This window comes from Verticillium dahliae, genomic scaffold, assembly GCF_000150675.1.
Source record: "Verticillium dahliae VdLs.17 supercont1.1 genomic scaffold, whole genome shotgun sequence".
Classification (NCBI taxonomy): Eukaryota; Fungi; Ascomycota; class Sordariomycetes; order Glomerellales; family Plectosphaerellaceae; genus Verticillium; species Verticillium dahliae.
The window spans coordinates 1,869,444-1,888,087 of NW_009276921.1; the positions used below are offsets into that span (position 1 = coordinate 1,869,444).

At 58.5% G+C, this 18,644-nt stretch overlaps 5 protein-coding genes across 5 annotated transcripts; 1 reads left to right on the plus strand and 4 right to left on the minus strand.

Moving 5' to 3' along the window:
- Positions 1-3,480: 3,480 nt before the first annotated feature.
- On the minus strand, positions 3,481-4,451 carry VDAG_00571 (inositol monophosphatase; the record flags this gene model as incomplete). The annotated part of the gene is made up of 2 exons (XM_009651948.1): positions 3,481-4,259; positions 4,334-4,451. 2 exons carry the CDS (start codon positions 4,449-4,451, stop codon positions 3,481-3,483), a joined length of 897 nt encoding a protein of 298 aa, XP_009650243.1.
- A 671-nt stretch (positions 4,452-5,122) lies between these two features.
- Positions 5,123-7,931, plus strand: VDAG_00572 (CAS1 domain-containing protein; the record flags this gene model as incomplete). Its single annotated transcript, XM_009651949.1, has 2 exons — positions 5,123-5,428; positions 5,502-7,931. The coding sequence occupies 2 exons, from the start codon at positions 5,123-5,125 to the stop codon at positions 7,929-7,931; spliced, it is 2,736 nt and encodes a 911-aa protein (XP_009650244.1).
- Positions 7,932-8,650: 719 nt separating this feature from the next.
- Positions 8,651-9,382, minus strand: VDAG_00573 (uncharacterized protein; the record flags this gene model as incomplete). Its single annotated transcript, XM_009651950.1, has 2 exons — positions 8,651-9,184; positions 9,278-9,382. 2 exons carry the CDS (start codon positions 9,380-9,382, stop codon positions 8,651-8,653), a joined length of 639 nt encoding a protein of 212 aa, XP_009650245.1.
- A 1,690-nt stretch (positions 9,383-11,072) lies between these two features.
- VDAG_00574 (3-phytase A) lies at positions 11,073-12,650 on the minus strand (the record flags this gene model as incomplete). Its single annotated transcript, XM_009651951.1, has 2 exons — positions 11,073-12,375; positions 12,442-12,650. The coding sequence occupies 2 exons, from the start codon at positions 12,648-12,650 to the stop codon at positions 11,073-11,075; spliced, it is 1,512 nt and encodes a 503-aa protein (XP_009650246.1).
- A 1,324-nt stretch (positions 12,651-13,974) lies between these two features.
- VDAG_00575 (cation-transporting ATPase pacS) lies at positions 13,975-17,941 on the minus strand (the record flags this gene model as incomplete). The annotated part of the gene is made up of 5 exons (XM_009651952.1): positions 13,975-16,465; positions 16,523-16,581; positions 16,636-16,841; positions 16,925-16,993; positions 17,089-17,941. 5 exons carry the CDS (start codon positions 17,939-17,941, stop codon positions 13,975-13,977), a joined length of 3,678 nt encoding a protein of 1,225 aa, XP_009650247.1.
- Between the last annotated feature and the right edge of the window lie 703 nt (positions 17,942-18,644).

The window sequence follows — 18,644 nt, forward strand, 5'->3', positions numbered from 1 at the left end:
AGTGCCATCCGACGAACGCAGGGATCCGACTTGCCAGGCACAGACAGTGGGCAGAAAACAGAAAGCAAGCAGGTCATTCAGCCATTACCACGTACAGGCAGCCACCACAACCGACAAGCGGAGCAGATGCAGATGGAGACCAGGGTCATTCAGGCGCACGGGCCAAGAAGCATGTGGCGCCAGCTCTAGCGTACATTATGTATGCTTGCATCGAGGTGGCCCATGAGCGAGTGGGTGTGAGGTGAGACAGCCAGCCGCCTCTTCGCTCTCGCATTGGTATCGTTTTTTTTCTCTCTTCAGTGATCCCCCCCCCTCACCTTCACACCATCAATGCTGGAACACGCACATGCCAGCATGTACGCAGGCTTAAAACGGTCTGTCTTGGTCTCGCTTGCCCAGTACCGGATCGACAGACAGGTCGACACTGGATTCGACCGTTTTCTGTCATCGTCTACCTACCTGCTTTTACCTACCTAAGTAGGTAGGTACCTAAGCAAGAAAGGGCCCACCTAACGCTTCTGTCCCACCCTGTGGTGCGCAATGTCTGGCCTCGTCGTCGCCGTCGAACGAGACGACTTGGCGTTCCTTATCACATATGTAGATGTAACGCCTTGACTGGGATGACGCCAGCATGAACAAACACCACCAGAGCAGGGTACTTGCCTCGGCCTCATCTCGTTCAACCCCGCCAGATGCACTAATGCCGACTGCGGAGGGGCCGTCAACTGAGTTGTCCTCCTCACCCATGCACCAGCCGGCAGGCAGGCATAACACGGCGGAACGGGTAATCGAGGAATCTGGGTCTCAGACGAGGGGCACGAGGGCGAGAACGAGAGAGACGGCACGAGGTCTGGTGGCCTTGGACACGGACGGATACCGGACATCCTCGAGAGCAACATGACACGGCACACCGCCTGACCATCCGCCATTGAGTGTCGCCTCTGCTGATCTCTCGCCGCCGCCGCCGCCTGCTATTGCACACAAGACTAATTTTGCTTCTTTTCTGCCTCTGATCATCGAGAGCACAAGCAGATCTTGAAGGATGGCGACGCCCGGTGAAATGCCGTCGACCTACATCAACACCCCAAACGGACCAACAAATGAAGACAACAACAGTAAACAGGTCGTCTCACAACATGAGCAGGCCAGCCAATGACCCAGGCTGGCAATGCAGGCGGACCGTGGTCTAGTCTAGACCTTGATGCTTTTCTCCACAAGGAGCAGCAATGTCGGATCGTCCGAGCGCCTTAGCTCCATGATTCGCCGCGTTGAGTTGCCGCAAATTCGATGGTGGAGTCAACCACGAGCACGACCCTTGGTCGCATTCTTATATCCGAGTCTCCACGCAGACGAGCCAGCGAACCAACCCGGATTGTTTTTCTACCCAAATTTCTCCCGCCGGCCTGGCCCCCCTCGTCCACCGGGCATCCTTGTACGATGCGGTGGCGGTCCGCGGAAGAAAGTCTGGTAATCTGACTGGCATACACTGCACGGCGACTCTCTCGCACCGCCATACGCGCAACTGTCGGCCCATCATGCAGTCGTGTCATCTGTCTCCAGCGCCCCCGACAGGCTCAGCGTGAACAGGCAATGCACAATATGCAAGGCGGTGTGGTCCGTCAGTATGTTGCGGTGAACGAACGGTCGTCTCGGTGTGAAACAAAATATCCCCATGACAGATTTCGCCTGGATCGGGTGAAAGGTGGGAAATCAGAGCCTCGACCCTGGTCAGACTCGTCGCCTGCTGAAGCACTGGCCATCACCAACAGTAACATGATCCACGATGTCTTGGCTCGACCTCGATACAATCAAACAGGATGTGACCCGCTGCCGACGTCGGGCGTCATTGCACCGCCGTCACTTCCGTCTGCTACGACCCGACGGAATCTTCCACAACATTCGCCGGCCTTCGTGTGATTGCCGACACGACTTCCTTCCATGTGCGGCTGGGAAGAAGGTAATTGTGCACATCTTATCTATCGCCTGCATTACCTTAAACCTTCGGCATTCTACGTACGTACATGTATACCACCGATGAAGGACTTTGGCCCTGCATGTGCATGCGCAGGGCCGTGTGACAGTCTTATCTGTCAACCAACTGAAGAAGCAACACTTCTCGCAGCGCCATCAAGAGTACTTGTAAGTAACCCGGACTGACTCGACGGCGAGACGGAGCGCACAAGCTAGCCGGAGGCGCTTGTCCTGCAATGCACTGCCTGACATGCAACACCACCGTCTCCTTCTCCTCTTTTCCCTGTGGCGGGGGAGGGGGAGAACAAGGGTATTGCCTCGCATTGGTGCATAACGCTGTTTACCCCCTATCCGCCCTCAGCCGATTTCGCCCGTCACACGGCCCGAAGAGCCAACATGTGACGGGCAGCTCTGGTCCACCACTCCTCCTGCCCTGCCGTGACACATCCTACCTCCCATCCTTGGTGGGACATGGAACGAAGCCCTCAACCGCCTTTCGAGCCTGCCATCGCCGCCTTCTCTCACGACTTGTCGTTGACATGCCACCCTCCGTCTTCGACTGTCGTTCAATCCAGTGCCAGAGCCCCGCATTCCTCATGCGCAACCGCCACCAGGCCCCTGGGCCGAGTTGCAGGGTTCAGACTGTGACTTGCGCTAGTTTCCGTGCGCGTGGCCCCCCCATAAGTGGGAGTGGGTGGGGGCACTTTTGGGTTTCTATTGGGTTCTGTTTGGGGCCTTGGGCGCGTCTCCAAATCACGACATCACGACTTCAGATCACTGATCCAACCACAAGTGGCGGTACCCAGGCGACTCTGCTTAAGCTTTGCGGGACCATCGGGGTCCGACGATGTCTCATCTGGGAAGGTCCTCGTCGTGGCCCCCGGTTTAAAAGAGCAAACAATGCGGCTACAACCACGGACCAGAATTGTTATTCCAACGTCAGACCTGATTACGTGGACATACTACGTCTGAGACATGTCAACAGCGTATTCCTCTTCTTTCTACTTTACGACCATGGAAAGTTGCAACACTTTTGCACAAAAAAATCGGTGCAGGGCCCCGGGGGCATCCAACACCAGTTCATAGGTGGTTCTGTTCCTGTCATGGCCTTGTCAGCAGCCGAGTGCACGACACGGGATGGCAATAGCGCCATCGTGACCGAATAGGATCTATCGGAGTCGGAATTGCCAGCACACCTGAACCTCCCCACCTTGCCATGTCTGTGGTTCGGTGCCTATAGCGTGCTCGGCGTGTACGACCAACGACGGTCCCGTAGGCATGTGATTATCAGCTGCTACGCAACCAAGAGACCATATCTGCGACGACTGCTCTCAATCTTTTCCCATCCTCGCAACTTCATTTCTATACGTCGATATTTAGGGTGACCATCCACACCGAGCCAATGGAACTCCCACGAGCTGCACCGGCTCGTCAACACGTCGCATCCGAGCTGCACCATCTCCTGCACGTCAGACCCTCAACAGCGTCCGGGACCCAAGGCGACGAGTTTCAGACAGAGTAGTCCATGCGGTGGTCGCCCATGGCGGCCCAGAACTCCTCGACAAGCTCCCTCTGTCCGCTCGGCGCACCCCGCACGGCCAGATACAGCCTGCCATCGAGCTCGGGCTCCCAGTTGCCCGGGTTGCCGCTGGCCATGATGCCGCCGGCCTCGGTCAGGAGGCACCAGCCGGCGCACACGTCCCAGGCCCAGCAGCCGCCCTCCCAGTAGACGTCGGTCTGGCCGGCGGCGACGTGGGCCAGCTGCAGGGCGGCGCTGCCGACGCTGCGCAGCGAGTGGGCCATGGCGCCGCCGTCGTCGCGGCTCGCGGCCAGGTTGCGGAAGGTGGCGACCTTGGCCTCAAAGTTGGGCCCGTCGCGCGTAGAGCCCCACTCGACGGCGACGAGGGCGCTGCCGAGACCGGTCAGGGGCTGGGGGTTGCGCGAGAGGGGCAGGCGCTGCGGCTGGCTGTCGGGCCCGCGGCGGCGGAGGAAGGCGCCGTGGCCGCGGATGGCCGTGAAGAGCTGGTCGAGAAAGGGGTTGTAGATGACGCCAATCTCCGGCACGCGATCGACGGCGAGTCCGAGGGAGATGCAGGCGGCGGGGAACGAGTGGACAAAGTTGGTGGTGCCGTCGATGGGGTCCACGATGAAGGTGGGCTCGGGGCCGACGCGGGTGCCGGGCTTGTACGTCTCCTCGCCCATAAAGGCCACGGAGGGGTAGGCCTCGCGGAGGCGGGTGGAGACCATCTTCTCGACGGCCTGATCGGCCTCGGTGACGATATCGACGGCTCCAAAGGGGGTCGGAGCTGTTAGCGGGGGCACGTCGTCGTCGGCGGGGTCGAGGAGGGGCAGCAGGGCGTACAGTTGAGTTTTGTGCCCTGGTCGATGTCGGAGGGGTTGGCGGCCAGGATCATCTTGCCAGCCTCGTAAGCGATGGCGACGAGAGCATCGTGGATTTCTTGGAGGTTGAGGTCGGCCATGATGAGGGTTGGTGCGAGTCAATCAATGGGTATAGTTGGTAGTAAGGAGGAATGGTTGGGGAGGAGAGCTGTGTACATGTACCAAGAAAAGCCCGAGAGACGAGAGACCAATTGACATTCGACGATGGGAGACGAAAGGCGGGGACTAGCGTGCTGTGCTGTGTCAGTCTGTGTCTGACGAATTGTCTTTTGCCTGGCAGCGGCCCTTTCCCCCCCCGAATCTACATCACGTGGCATCAGCTGGTCCGTGCGGCATCCTTATCGCGCTGCATCGCCTCTTCAGATGTTCGAAATGGAAATGATCTATTCAGGGGAGTGTCTGCCTCCATTCCTTCGAAGCGGAGTGGATTGTTCTCGCTCCTATTGTTCATCGCCTTTTGCCCTTCGTCCCTCGTTCTGCAGCGTCATCTTTTTGCTCCTCTGGAATTCTTCATCCACTTCATCGCGGGGTAACGACCGCTGCCTTTCAACTGTCTTTGCTAATTGGAGACACGCGCCGAGCCCTCCCGCCACTCTTTTCGACCAGTCAGGCTCCCAACGACCTGCAGCATCATCGGTGCCTCTGTTGCGACGGACACATCGATCTGACCCCAAGTTGCTCGGCACGCTTGGCCCTTTCATCTTGTGCGACTCGATCGCGCCTGCGCCCCCCCCGACCACCAACCGCCAAGATGCTGAACATCATCTCGAGGGTCCTCCTCGTTTTCCTGGGCGCCTTGCTGCTCGCCGCTGCCACCTGGCACACCCTCACGCCAGACGACGACCCCTACCGGTGCCGTGCACTCCAAGAGACCGGCAACTGGATCGACCCCAAGAACGAAAAGGGCGACAGGCTGCCCTTCAAGACGTGGCAGCCCGAGGGATGTCTCCTGCACAAGTACACTTCGGCCGACATTAGGCAGTGCATGGATGGTAGGCATGTCATATTCGCCGGCGACTCGACAACGAGGCAGATTGCCTATGGCATTGCGCGCCTGGTACGTCTTTTCTGATGGCCTCTGCCTTTTCTTCTTGACTCTTTCTTTGGGCTGACATGATGGACTCGAACAGCTCGAGCGGGACGAGGCCGAATATGACCGCACCCACGTCGACTTCCATTCCTCCTTCAATTTGACCTACCACGGCGTCGACATTCAGCAGCACTGGGTCCCCTTTCTCGAGGTCGACGGTCCTCCCTTCGCTGCTAGCCAGGGCAAGGACAAGGACGGCCACATCAAGGGCGAGCACGATATCGAGCACTTTGTCGAGCAGCTCAACTTGATGCGGGACGAGCTTGAGAAGAAGCCTGCGTCTATCAAGGGCCAGAAGGGCCCTGCCTTTGCCATGCTCGGCGTGGGCGCCTGGTTCTCCGGCGATGACAAGGAGGGCGAAGCTCCCAACACGGTCAAATACGAGGCTGCCATCTCCAATGTCTCCGATATTCTGGGCAGCCGCAAGGACTTCTGGAAGGCCCCCATGGATCCCATCGACGGCATCGGCAACCAGGTCTTCTTCGCGCCTCCTGCCGGCCCCTACTACACAGGCAAGGACCACAAGGAGGGCAAGGCCAAGGCCGCCACGAGGGTCACGGCCATGCAGAAGTGGCTGCGCGAGACGGCTGACAAGTGGAACTTGCAGTTCGTCTGGTCCATCCCGGGCCTCGTCGAGCACGACAAGGCCGCCTTTGTCGATCCCACGCAGACTGGATTCCACGTCATTGAGAGCGTGGCCGAGATCAAGGCCAACATTCTGCTGAACCTCCGTTGCAACGCGCGCCTCGACCGCGTCAAGGGCTACCCCTACCAGCGCACCTGCTGCTCCGACTACGGCGGCAGCAAGCCCCTGACGCAGCTTGTGCTCGTGGGCTTCGGCATGGTGTACCTTGTCGTCTGCATTCTGGCCGAGACGTGGGACCTCATCGCCCGCCGCAGCACCCCTCGTTACGCCGCCTTCAACATGGAGACGGGCTCCTTCGTCATGGCCCTGCTCATGTGCTTTTTCGCCGACCGCACGCACATTCTCGGCAAGGGAGCCAAGGTGTGGCACTATGCCAACTTTGCCATCATGTGCGCGCCGTGCCTTGCCGTTGCCATTGTCACCATTCGCAAGTCCAAGCCGCCCCGTGCCAAGCCCGGGCAGCTCGTCGAGGCCGACCAGCCGTTTCTTTCGCGCGACCAGACGGACGAGTGGAAGGGCTGGATGCAATTCGTCATTCTCGTCTACCACTGGACGGCCGCCGCGCGCTCGACGGGCATCTACATTTTCGTTCGCCTGCTCGTCGCTGCGTACCTCTTCCAGACCGGCTACGGACACACGACCTTCTTCCTCGTGAAGAAGGACTTCTCCTTCAAGCGCATGGCGTCCGTCATGCTGCGCCTCAACCTCTTGAGTGTGTCGCTCGCCTACTTTATGAACACGGACTACATGTTCTACTACTTTTCGCCGCTCGTCAGCTTCTGGTTCATGGTCGTCTATCTCACCATGGCCGTCGGCCACAAGAGGTACAATGATGACATCCAGCTCGTGCTCGCCAAGATCTGCATCTCGGCCGTCATTGTCGCCGTTGTCGTGCTCGTCACACCCCTGACTAAGTGGACATTTGGCTTCCTGCGCATCTTCTTCAACATCAAGTGGAGCCTCGAGGAATGGGAGTACCGCGTCGCTCTCGACCTCTTCATCGTCTACATCGGCATGCTTTCCGCCATTGCGTACCTCAAGGTCAAGGAGGAGCTGAGGCTCGCGCTGCGGTGCTCCATGGCCCTCGTTGGCCTCGTCGTCATGGCGGGCTACGCCTACGCCTGCGGCACGACGCTTGCGTCGATGGGCGATTACCGCCTCTGGCACCCCTACCTCTCGTTCGTGCCCATTCTGGCCTTCATCGCCGTGCGCAACGTCTCGGCGCCCGTCCGCAACTACTACTCCAAGGGCATGGCCTGGCTAGGCCAGTGCTCGCTCGAGACGTACACGCTCCAGTTCCACCTGTTCCTGGCCGCCGACACGCAGGGCGTGCTCCTCATCAACCAGCTGCGCGGCGACGGCTCCAACTTTGACCGGTGGAAGTCTCTCCTCGTCATCGTGCCCGTCTTCCTGTGGGTCAGCTCTCTGACGGCCAACGCCACGAACAATCTCGTCAAGATTATCCTCTCCGAGTCCAAGCCCGAAGAGCACGCCCCGCGACCGCTGCCGCAGCAGGAGGAGAAGGAGCGTGCCGAGGACAGCGATGACGAGGACGGCCCGTACATGTACGAGCAGGGCACAGGCCTCCTCGGCCGCTCGCGCACCACCGTCTCCCGCTACTTCCAGGAGATGCCGCCGCTGCGGTCGATGCTCCGCACGCTCCAGGCGCGCATCGTCTTCATCCTCCTCGTCATGTGGCTCTTCAACCTGCTGACGCCCGGTCCGATAGGCGGGCCCGTGCCCGACGGGTTCACGCCCCATCGCGTGGGCAGCGGCGACGCGACCAAGGCGTCTGCGCCCAAGGCGAGCGCCAGCGCGGCGTGAGCGGGGGGTTGCTGCGTTTCGCATGCGGCGGGGCTTGGGGCCGGGTGTTTATGTGCGTGCGTGTTTGGATACCAGTTGTATGTATGCATGAAGCGAAACCTGCAGATTTGGTTTCTCCGCGTGAGGGGGGCGTTTTCTTGAACGTGTATGTGCATGACGAGTGGGATCCGGCGGTTTTTTCTTCTTCTTCTTCTAAACTCCTTTCCACATTCTTCTTTCACATGTCTTTACATTTTTCCTCTTGCTCCCAGGGCGCATTTGCTGGATGCATTTGCGGGAGGTTCGACATGATCGGGGACTCTCTCGTTATCCCCTATGAAAATACATTCGCCCATGGCACTACTTCTTACCTGCTCTCGACTTGTTACCTGCTCTCGACACATGGTGACCTGCCAAGATGCTCGTGAATTGGCTGTTAAGGGGACGCAGCACCTGGTCCGAGTCTCAAGGCATGGCGCAGCACGGACAAAGACATGGCTTCTGTATTTCATCGAGCTCGTGAGGCCGTCATCCGGCAGTGACGATCGCAAGGCCCCCCTTCTCTGTGCCTTGGTTGCTACAAACAGCAGCCTGCAGAGGCCGAAGGCCGAAACTCAAAAGAACCAAAAGAACCAGAAACACGCAGACGCCCCTGAAGACCTAAAAGTATAAACCCAAGTGTGGTAATCCCTACCGACAACCCCTTTCCCAGGGCAGAGACAAGAAGGAAAAAAAAAGAATCAAACATTCTCCCTAAACATGGACCTCCTCTCCGTCGGACTCCCACCCTTGGGCCCCTGCTGCCCCTGCTGCTGCGTCGCAGCCCCCGTGTCAATCGGCCGGGGACTCACCCCCCTGAGGCCACCAATGTTGCTCGGCTCGGCGTCGTCGTCAAAGGGGTTGCCGCCGCCGTTGCGGTGCACCTGCGCCTGGTAGGCGTGGCCGGCGCTGCGTCCGCGGTCGCCGAGCTCCTGCTCGTCGTAGGCGCCGTAGGGCCCGTACGAGTCGGCCTCGTGGCCGACGCGCGCGTCCCAGGCGTCGTCCGGGTCGAGGGGTCCGAAGCCGCGGCGGCCGGCGGCGTTGCTGTTGTTGTTGCCGCCGCCGCCCGTCGCGCCGGGCTGTTCGTAGGCGCCGGCGGCGGAGCGGGCGTTGCGTCGGCCGAACCAGCCCTTGATGGTGGCGAGGGGGCCGCTGCCGCCTGAGGAGGAGGAGGAGGAGCCGTAGGGGTCTGGCTTGTAGAAGGGGATGTAGGATGCGATGGAGGGCGCGGGGAGCTGTGGGGCGACGCAAAGTTAGCCGGCTGCTCGGAGAAAGCGAGAGAGAAAGTGACGAGAAAGAGAGAGAGAGAGAGAGAGAGAGAGACGCACGCCGAGCTTGCGGGCGCGCAGCTGCGTAAAGATGACCCAGGCTAGGGCGCCGGCGAGGGCGAGGATGATGATGGCGATGACGATGCCGCCTGCTGTGGAGACCATTTTGGGGGGACGACTCTGCGGGAGGCGGGTTCGATGCGATGCGCTGCGAGGGTTCGACGCGTGTTTCGGCTTTGGCGATGGATGCGTCGCAGGCGAGAAGCGCTCGGCGTCGTTGCGACGGGATGGTTTGGTGAGGGTTAATCGCCGGAGCTGTCGGTTGGTCGCTTGGCGTCGCAGTACGCTTGCAATTGATGGGATGGTGGTGGTTGAAGGGCTCTGTGACGGTGACCTCGGGGCCACGGCGGTTCTGAAGCTTCAGGGATGCGGCAGATGGCGCCCTGCTTGGAACGGTGGCACGAAGCGCTGGCAGATGTCGTTGGCCAGATGTGATGCTGATGATGATAGAGGTGGTGGTGGTGGTGCAGCTGCTCGTGTTGGCAGACGTGACGCATTTGGAAGCAGCAGCATGGGACCCGCTTATCTCGCAGCTCGCCCTCGTCGCCTTTTCCCTGTTTCTACGGCGCTCGTTCCATTGGTCAATCTGGGGTGGGGTGACGGAGAGTACAGGTACTCGTCCTGGGTCCTGGGAACTCACGCCAAGGGACTGAAACCAGCTCGGATCGGTGGAATGTTCTTGTCTTGCTCTTGTTTCGATGACTGCTGGAGGATGACTGCTGAAGATTCTTTTCTTTTTCCTCGCCTCTTGCGCTTCCTTGCCCTGCAGTCTGTCCCAGCCCTCACTGTTCGTGCCTGCTTGGAAGGTATAGGATCTACTGAGGTACCTAGGTAGGTAACTAGGGGCTACACAGGTACCTTACCTTAGGTAAGGTAGGTACAGTCATGCGACAAAAAGAACTACGGATTTTTGTTATGAGAAATACTGATTTAACTTTCAAAATACTATTATAAAATAAGTAAAATAGCTATTAGCAATCTGAATAGTAGACGCTATAGATTATGTAAGGTCCTACAAGTAGTATCAAAATCATTATTTATAGTGATCTATAGAATAAGTAATAGAGGTTAGAAAACTATATGTTTTTGCGTGGAAACGGAAATCCGTCGTTTTTTTTGTCGCATGACTGTACCTATCCCTTTGGGGCCCAAATTCGGCCTCAGTACTTCGTATGATCGACAGCCGAGTGGCAGAAAATACATGTCACTAATTGAATCAAAGGAGATAGTGGGCAGGACATCTAGATGCCTGTACAGTACCTATATGCTGTAGGCACATTCGCTCTCAAAAATGTACAGAGCTTGTACCTACTGAGATCCACCTCAAAGCTCTTTAAGCAGGCGGTGATCAATGTAAGGTATGTACTGAGGTCAAATTTGGGCACTAAAGGGATGTACTGTGTGTCTAGCTGGCACCCAAGGTTGGCATGTCCAGTGCACTGTAAGCCCTGTGGCCTAGTCCCTGGAAATACAGCGGGCCTGTTTACCTGAATCACCTGTCAAGTGAAAGGGGCTCTGAACTGTTGATCCCTTGTATCACATATCCTCTCAGTACGATGGAGAATCAATCTGTAGTTTGCATCCATCTATTGATCCTTCGAGATCTACTAATCCTTGAGAATCACGTCCTCGTATTACCCCTTCACACTCCACACGTGTCGGTGATCCCTCTACCCGCCCCTCTACCCGTCCCTCGTCTAAACACCATACGCCATGCCGCCGGATATTATCCTAGTCATCACTCATAAGGACAAAGGGAAGAAAAAAAAGTCAAAAAAGAAGAGACCAACAAAAATCACGCAAAACACTGATCCCACTTTCCACCCTTCCGCGCAAACTCGAGCCCCTCAACAAAGGCCCCGAGCCCGCATCGCCCGAGCGCATCCGAGCCGCAGGCCTCGAGCGGCACAACGCGCTCGTTGACGACGACGCGGACCATCTCCTCGTCGTGGCCCTCGCACCGCATCTTCTCGACGTACATGCGCCCGCCAAACGGCACGAGCCAGCCCGCCGAGAAACCGCCCGACGCCTCGGCCGTCTGCCGCCGCGTGCGCGGCAGCGGCGCGGCGCCGTCGTAGAGCCCGAGCGCCGCGTAAATGGTGAGCATGTCGTTGTCGTGGCTAAAGTCGGCGTACATGCCGCGGCCCAGCGGGAACGTGGCGCTGTCGCTGTCGAGCGTGCGGTTCGTCGTCGTGTCGTCCTCGACCGCCGTGTCCGTCAGCCGCGCCACGAGCTCGTTGACCCAGCCGACGCCCTGCGTCGCCGCCAGCGGGTGGCCGGCGTTGAAGCCGTAGTACTTGGCCACCGTCTGGTAGTAGTCGTAGCTAGCCCACTCGTCGCGTGTGAAGAGGCTGCAGAACGCCGACGGCCGCAGTTGCGCGTCCGCCACCGTCTCGTACGGGCACAGATCCATAAAGTACACCGTCTCGTGCTCCGTCAGGTTCGCCCCTGGCAGCGCCGCGTTGACGCGCGCTGCGATCGGTGGCATGAAGACATCCTGCCACGCCAGCTTGGCCGACTCGCCGAGCCGCGCGAGCGGGCCGGACTCGAACGCCGGGCACAGTCCGTGACTCAGCGTGTTGTTGGCCCCGCGCCGCTCGGGAATGATGAGCATCTCGTCCTCGACATCGTCCGGCGCCTCGAGCCCGTCCCGCGCACGCGCCGCGTAGAACCCCTGCGTCCAGTTGCGACCCGACGCCTCGACACGCCGCTGGCCTGACGCCCGCACAAACGGCTCCGAGATGGCGGCGAGCGCCCGGTACCGTCGGTAAAACGCGGCCCCCGACTCGACCATTTCCCTCTCGCCGTACGCCGTCAGCTGGTCGTGCCCGAGCGTGTACTCGTAGTCGCGGATGAATTCGTAGCCCTTGCCATAGTCCTCGACAACATCCTGGATACGGCCCACGAGCTCGAGGTACGCCTCGGACTTGCCGGCCGTGGGGTCGCGCGAGCCGTGGCGCGAGAGAACCTGCGCAAACGTGACGTCGCACTGCGCGGGAATGGCGGGATCAATCTCTGACGGAACGGGGTAGAAAGGCGAGTACTGGCCCCAGAGCCGGGAGACGTCTTCCATCTCGTGTCGGCCGCGCGAGACGTGTCTGTTCCCCGAGTTAGCAGGGACGATTGGCTGCTTGCTTGTCGACCGAACCGTGAGGGTGGCTTACCTGTAAATGGTACCAGCATGCACGCCCACGAGCACGAGGGCCGTGATGCATGCTAGGGTGATGCATCCCTTGTTTCTCCTCCAGAAGCCTCGGTGGTTCTCCGGTAATGTGGGTGCTGTTGGGCTGTGTGCTGGTAATGATTCGTACTTGTGGTTGTTGTGCCCTGGGAGCCAGGCCTTCATCGAGGCTGTCGACTCCATGATGCCCATTGTGTGGGCTTTGCCTGTGTGTATGTTGACTTTGTCTCTGCGTGTGTGTGTGTGTGTGTGTGTGTGTGTGGACTTTGTCTCTGCGTGTGTGTGCGTATGTGTGGATGAAAAGAATTAAGGTAAGGCCAAGCTTTGTGTTCGACCCCGGGATCGTCTCACGATGAAAAAGCTAGGCACCCGCTCGTGATATACCCTCCCTCAATACCGGTACTCTCCCTGGCCTGGCGCCAAGGAGAACCGATACAAAGTGACACGAGCCGGAGAAGGCAAGCTCCCAAGACAGGCCGACGCGGAGAGGAGGAGGGGGGGTCGTGAAGGGGCCCGGGCGATCCCTGGGCAGACTGGCCGGTCTTGGCTTGAGTGTTCCGTGGTAGCAGGAGGGGCAGAGACCGGAGTTGCGTCCCAAAAAGCACAGAAAGAGGAAAAGTGAGACACGCCTTGGCAGTCGGAGCCCAAGGGTTGCAGCCACGAGGAGCGAGCAGATGGGACGGAGTGCGAAGAAGGCGATCGATGGGGCCTGGTTGATGGAGGGTCGGCGTTGATTGAAGGTTGGCGGTGACGGTGAGCTGTGTTTGATGTGCCCGGATGAGACGTCTTGGCTTGGCATGCAGGCGTGGTTTGAGGCCCAGGCAACGGAATTCCAACGGCGACAGCTGTCAGTTGCGTGGGGTGCCCTATTTTTAGGCAGGAGGACCCCCTCAGCACCTCCTTCCCCCAGGGCACGGCCGCCAGGGTTCGGTGAGCGTCGGTGGCGTCACTCTTTTCACCTCGCCAAAACATTGCATTTACTCGCTTTGAATGATACTCGCGTTTACTCGCTTTGAATAATACTCGCGTTTACTCGCTTTGAATAATACTCAGCATTCAGGACATCAAGAAGAAGAAGAAGAAGAAGAAGAAGAAGAAGAAGAAGAAGAAAATAATTATATTCAGTCATCCCTCACTCATCATGACCGCCCAAACCACCCAGCACAGCCAAGCGTTTCTCTCACCATGGCCAAACTTCCATCACCAACGACCTCAACGCCCACACCCACGCCCACGCCCGCGCCCTCCTCGCTCTTTACAGATATCGCGAGTTGCGTTCGGGCGACATCCAAGCTCACGGTCACCAGGGAAAAGCACAGACATGGACAGAAGCCCATTTGACAGGTGTTTAAAAAGACGACCTTACACAGCCACCTCGACGACTGCCAAGATGAAACGCCTAATCTTCAGACACTGCCCGTCCGCCTCCTCCCCTCACCCTGTCACCGCCCTGCTGCACCTTGGGCAGCTCTTCCACCGTCCCTTTCCCCGTCGAAATGCCGCACCCTTGTTTCGCCTACTGCTGGTGCTTGCCGCGAATGTTGAGCAGAAGCATCGACAGCGCCGCAAGTATCACTGGCAGCACACTGACAATCTCGCCCAGACCAGCATACGCCGGCTCGATTCGGATGCGCACAAACGCCCCAGCCGCCAGCAGAATCGCAAGCACATTGTACACCGCCGACCATGCAAAGTTGAACACCATGCGGTTGAACGAGGCCTGGCTGACGTCGAGGAGGAACGGAATCCCGTCGAGGCCCGCCAGCAGAATCACGTCGGCCGCGCCCTGCGTCACGTCGCTCGACGAGAGCGCACCCCCCATCTGCGCGCCGACGTGCGCCTGCGCCACTGCGACCGCGTCGTTGGTCCCGTCTCCGCAGAATATGACGTACTTGCGCTTGTCTTCCATGACGGCCGCCACGTAGTCACGCTTCTCCGACGGAGTCTTCTCCGCTGCCACTTTGTCTGCCGGGATGCCCACCGCTTCTGCGACCGACTGCACCGCGCGAGCCTGGTCGCCCGAAACGAGATGCACCGTAATGTTGCGAGCTTGGAGCGCAGCAATGACCCGCTGAGCCTCAGGACGAAGTTGCGTGCGGAGCCCAAAGACGACCAGCGGGGTCGAGTCGCGCGTGACGACCAGCGTCGTGAGACCTTGGTCCTCGAGCTTCTTCACAGCCGGCAGCGTCTCCGTCTCTGTCCAGCGTGAGTTGCCGGCACGCAACACGCTACCATTAAACCTTGTCTCGACCCCTGCGCCAGGCACAACACGAACATCGATGACAGCGGCAAGGGATTGGACCGCGCGGCTTTCGAGATGCCTTTCTGTCGCTGCTGACACGGGATGTTTACCCCCCGCGACGAGAGCCTTGGCAAGTGCAAGAGCTTCTTCCTCGTTGGCACCACCAAAAATCTCCTCGGCCACGACGTCCAAGTCGCCCTCGGTGATGGTACCTGTCTTGTCAAAGATGACATCAGTGCACTTGCGAGCACTCTCAGTGCAGTCTGCTGACTTGATAATGATACCACCTCGAGCAGCGATGCCGCCTGCAATGACAAGGACCATGGGAACGGCGAGGCCGAGAGCACAGGGACAAGAGACAGCAAGTACCGCCACAGCATACGTGATGGCGTCAGCAACCGCCTTGCCGGTCTTCTCGTTGCGTACACGAAGACCGACCACAACCCAGATGATGACGACAAGGACAGCAATGGCAGACACTACTGGCACAAACCAGCTGGCCACCTTGTTGGCTAGGTCTTGGATCTTGGGCTTCGAGTTGGTGGCCTCCTCGACCATCTCTGCGATATCTGTGACCGTGTTCTTGCCGGGGAGACGAGTGAGCCGTGCGGTGATGACCCCGTCGCCATTGACCGTTCCAGCAATGACATAGTCTCCCGATTGCTTGGGGACAGGGATTGACTCGCCTGTCAGCATCGACTCATCGACCTCGCTGTGGCCTGAGAGCACAAACCCGTCTGTCACCACACGGCTGTGCGGCGGAATCTTGAATATGTCGCCATACTGGAGAAGCCGGGCATCAATCTCACGGTCCTTGCCTTCTTCCACGAGTACCGCATTGCTGGACTGCAGAGATCGCATGGACACGGCTCCAACAGCCTTGACCCTGGCATATGTTGCAATCAGACGGCCGAGAAGGATCAAGGTAATGAGCAGCGTACTGGTCTCGAAGAACTCCGTTGTTTCCAGCGGTTTGTTGGCCATGCGGAAACTAAAGGCGACAATCGAGTATAGATATGCTGCTGTGATGCTTATGACGACTAGCATGTCCATCTCGAGGACATGGCTGAAAACAAGAGCGGACAGCGCTGGCTTGTAAAACTCGGGTACCGCGATCAACTGCACAAGCGTTGCCAGGACGATCGAGACATAGGCTCTGGTCTTGTCGTCAACGAGGTTGTCGCCCCATGCAAGTACCACGACCGGGATGGTAAGTATAGCGGCCACACAAGTCTTCAGCAGCTGGTCGAGTAATCTCTTGCGCCCGCTCGCCAAAGACGGGTCGGCCTGAGGTGGCGCGAGGCCCTCAGTGCGATCGTGAATCTTGTCAAACAAATCGCGGGCGCCGATAAAACCTGGATCATAAGATAGCCTTACGGTTTTCTTGTCGAGAATCATGGCATCCATGATCCCATCTGTTGGCTCGTCGATCAAGGCTCTAGCGGCGAGTCCCGAGGCTAATACATCGAGGTGAAAGTCCCCGCCTGCCAGTCGGGTTATCTGAAATCCAGTTGAACCCTCAGCAGCTTTGATGACGTCCGTGGCTTTGTTGACAGATAAGTCAACACTGAAGTCGGCAACACTCATGACGAAATTGACACGGACTTCAGAGACACCCGGAGTAGCCTTGAGAATACGCGTCAACTTGTCGCTGCAGCCTGAACAAGTCATGCCGTTGACGCCGACGGCGACCATCTCGATACCAGAGCACTCCTCGAGATCCTTCTGCTTCTCCCGTGATCCGCGGAGATCAGGGGGCGCGGCCCTGACTGCAACAGTTGGTGCGTTTGCTTTTTGTTTTTGACTGGTGCAGCAGCTAGACTCTTTCACCTTTGCGGTGGCGATGGGCAAGCCGTCGGTTTTGCTTCCGCATTGTGACTCCTGTCGGAGCGTTCTGCTTGTCTTGGAAGTCGATACACCGCTGGAGCAGGTCACCTTGTTTCTGGCCTGAGGAGCAGCCGCCCTACGAGCAGCGCAGCAGGAGGTCTGGGTGAGGCCGCTGTTCAGGATGCTGCGGCAGATGCATCGGGCTTGTTCGATGTATGCTTCGTAGCGGCTCATTGCGCTCTGGAGATGGGATGTACAAGCGGAGTTAAGGTGTTGGCCGTCTTTGTCGTGGGCATGGTGGTGGCCTTCGGCTTCTATACAGCTCATTGTTAGCACAAAGCACACCGAGGGGCCGTAATGTTCTCGGCACTTGGCTCTCAGTGTAAAGGACTCTTACCGTTGTGATCGGCATCCTCGTCGCAAGCCTTTTCGCACTCCATGGCCGCGACGGCCCAAATGCATTTTTCTGCACAGTCTACAGTCAGCTCGTGATCCATCTGTGAAAGCCACGTAACGCGCAAAACCCATTCATTTTGTGGAACAACGCGGGCAAGTACATACCGTCACACTTCTCCTCACCTTCGCAGCAAGTGGTTGCATCGGAGCTGATGCTCGGCGAGCGGTTCTCATTGCCGCAAGCATCTTTCTCGCCGCCACAGCAGCCTGCGGAAGCCTTCGTCTGACTTTCGCAGGTGTTTGCCTGGACCTTATCACCACAGCATCCACCACTGCAAGAAGCAGCTGGTTCCTCTGTCGAACGAGCACCATTCTCGTCGGCGCAGCAGGCGTCTTCGCATGACTTGGCGGTTTCTTCGCTGATGTTATTGTTCTTGGGCTGATCGCCACAGCAGCCGTCTTTGCAGGCGTCAGGGGCTGTTTTGACGGGAACGACCTCCTTCGGTTCAAAAGAACAACAATTGTCCTTGCAGCCTGAGGGGACCGTTTCAACGAGACTGGTTTCCTTTGGATCAGAGCAGCAACCGTCCTTGCAGCCCGAGGGAGCCATCTTGTCAAGGATGGTCTCTTTTAGGTCAGAGCAGCAGGCGTCTTTGCAGGCGTCAGGGGCTGGTTGGACGGGACCGGCCTCCTTGGGTTCAACAGAACAGCAGCCGTCCTTGCAGATATCAGAAGCCTTTTTATCGAGACTGGTCTCCTTTGGATCAGAGCAGCAATCGTCTTGGCAGGCGTCAGGGTTTGGCTTGGTAAATTTATCGCCACAGCAGGAACCGCCTTCCTCGCAGCCGTTGTCCTTCTCGCCAACCTCCGAAGTCAGAGAGGAAGAACATGACTTGTCGGCATTTGCAACAGGGCCAGTGTTGGTGGTGCCACAGCAGCCAGTGTTGGCTGCAGCGGCGGCAGGAGACGGGTCTTCACGAGAGGCGGTGTTATCGCCTGAGCAGCACCCGGAACCCATTGTGCAGTCAGGGTCCGTGGCAGTGTCGGAGCTCAGGCTAATAAATGCGGGTAATTGTGTTGGTATTTCGGATCTTGAAAGGATTTGAGGAAAGCAGTGAAAGATGGTAGCCGAAGAGAGGGAGCAAGGGAGAGAGGGAGAGAAAGAGGAAAAGTGCAGTGGAAGGACACAAGCTTATAAAAAACCCCGCCTGCCGTGGTGGCTGTTGCTTCCCTCTCCGAAATTCAAGCTCCGAAACCGAACGCCGACAACCGGGTGGCTCTTTCCCAACACTTACTTTTCCGGCTTTTGCAGCCCCCGATTCGCAGGGTCCTTTGGTTTTATTCTTCCAGACCGGGGGCGGCCCCCTCGACTCCATTTCAGCTGCAGCGGTGCAGCGGCAGCCCCATCACAAAGGCCTGACACGTCCCCGTGTGTGTCTGTGTGTCTGTGTATGTGTGTGTGTGTGTGTGTGTGTCCCATGCATGGCTCCCCTCTGGTATCACCTCTGCCCTCTTCGAATCGGACTCAACATGCCCCGCCCCAGCCAAAGAACGGCCATCGGCAGGAAGGGATAGCATCTGACCCGTGTGTAACTTGCCCTGTCCCGAATGAAGCCAAGATGCAACGGTGGCAATGGCGTCTTTAAACGGGCCTGAAACTCGTCTGTTCGGCCTTAATGTAATTCCCCGAGCGGCGGGTTGAATTCACCGACGCGGCCGGG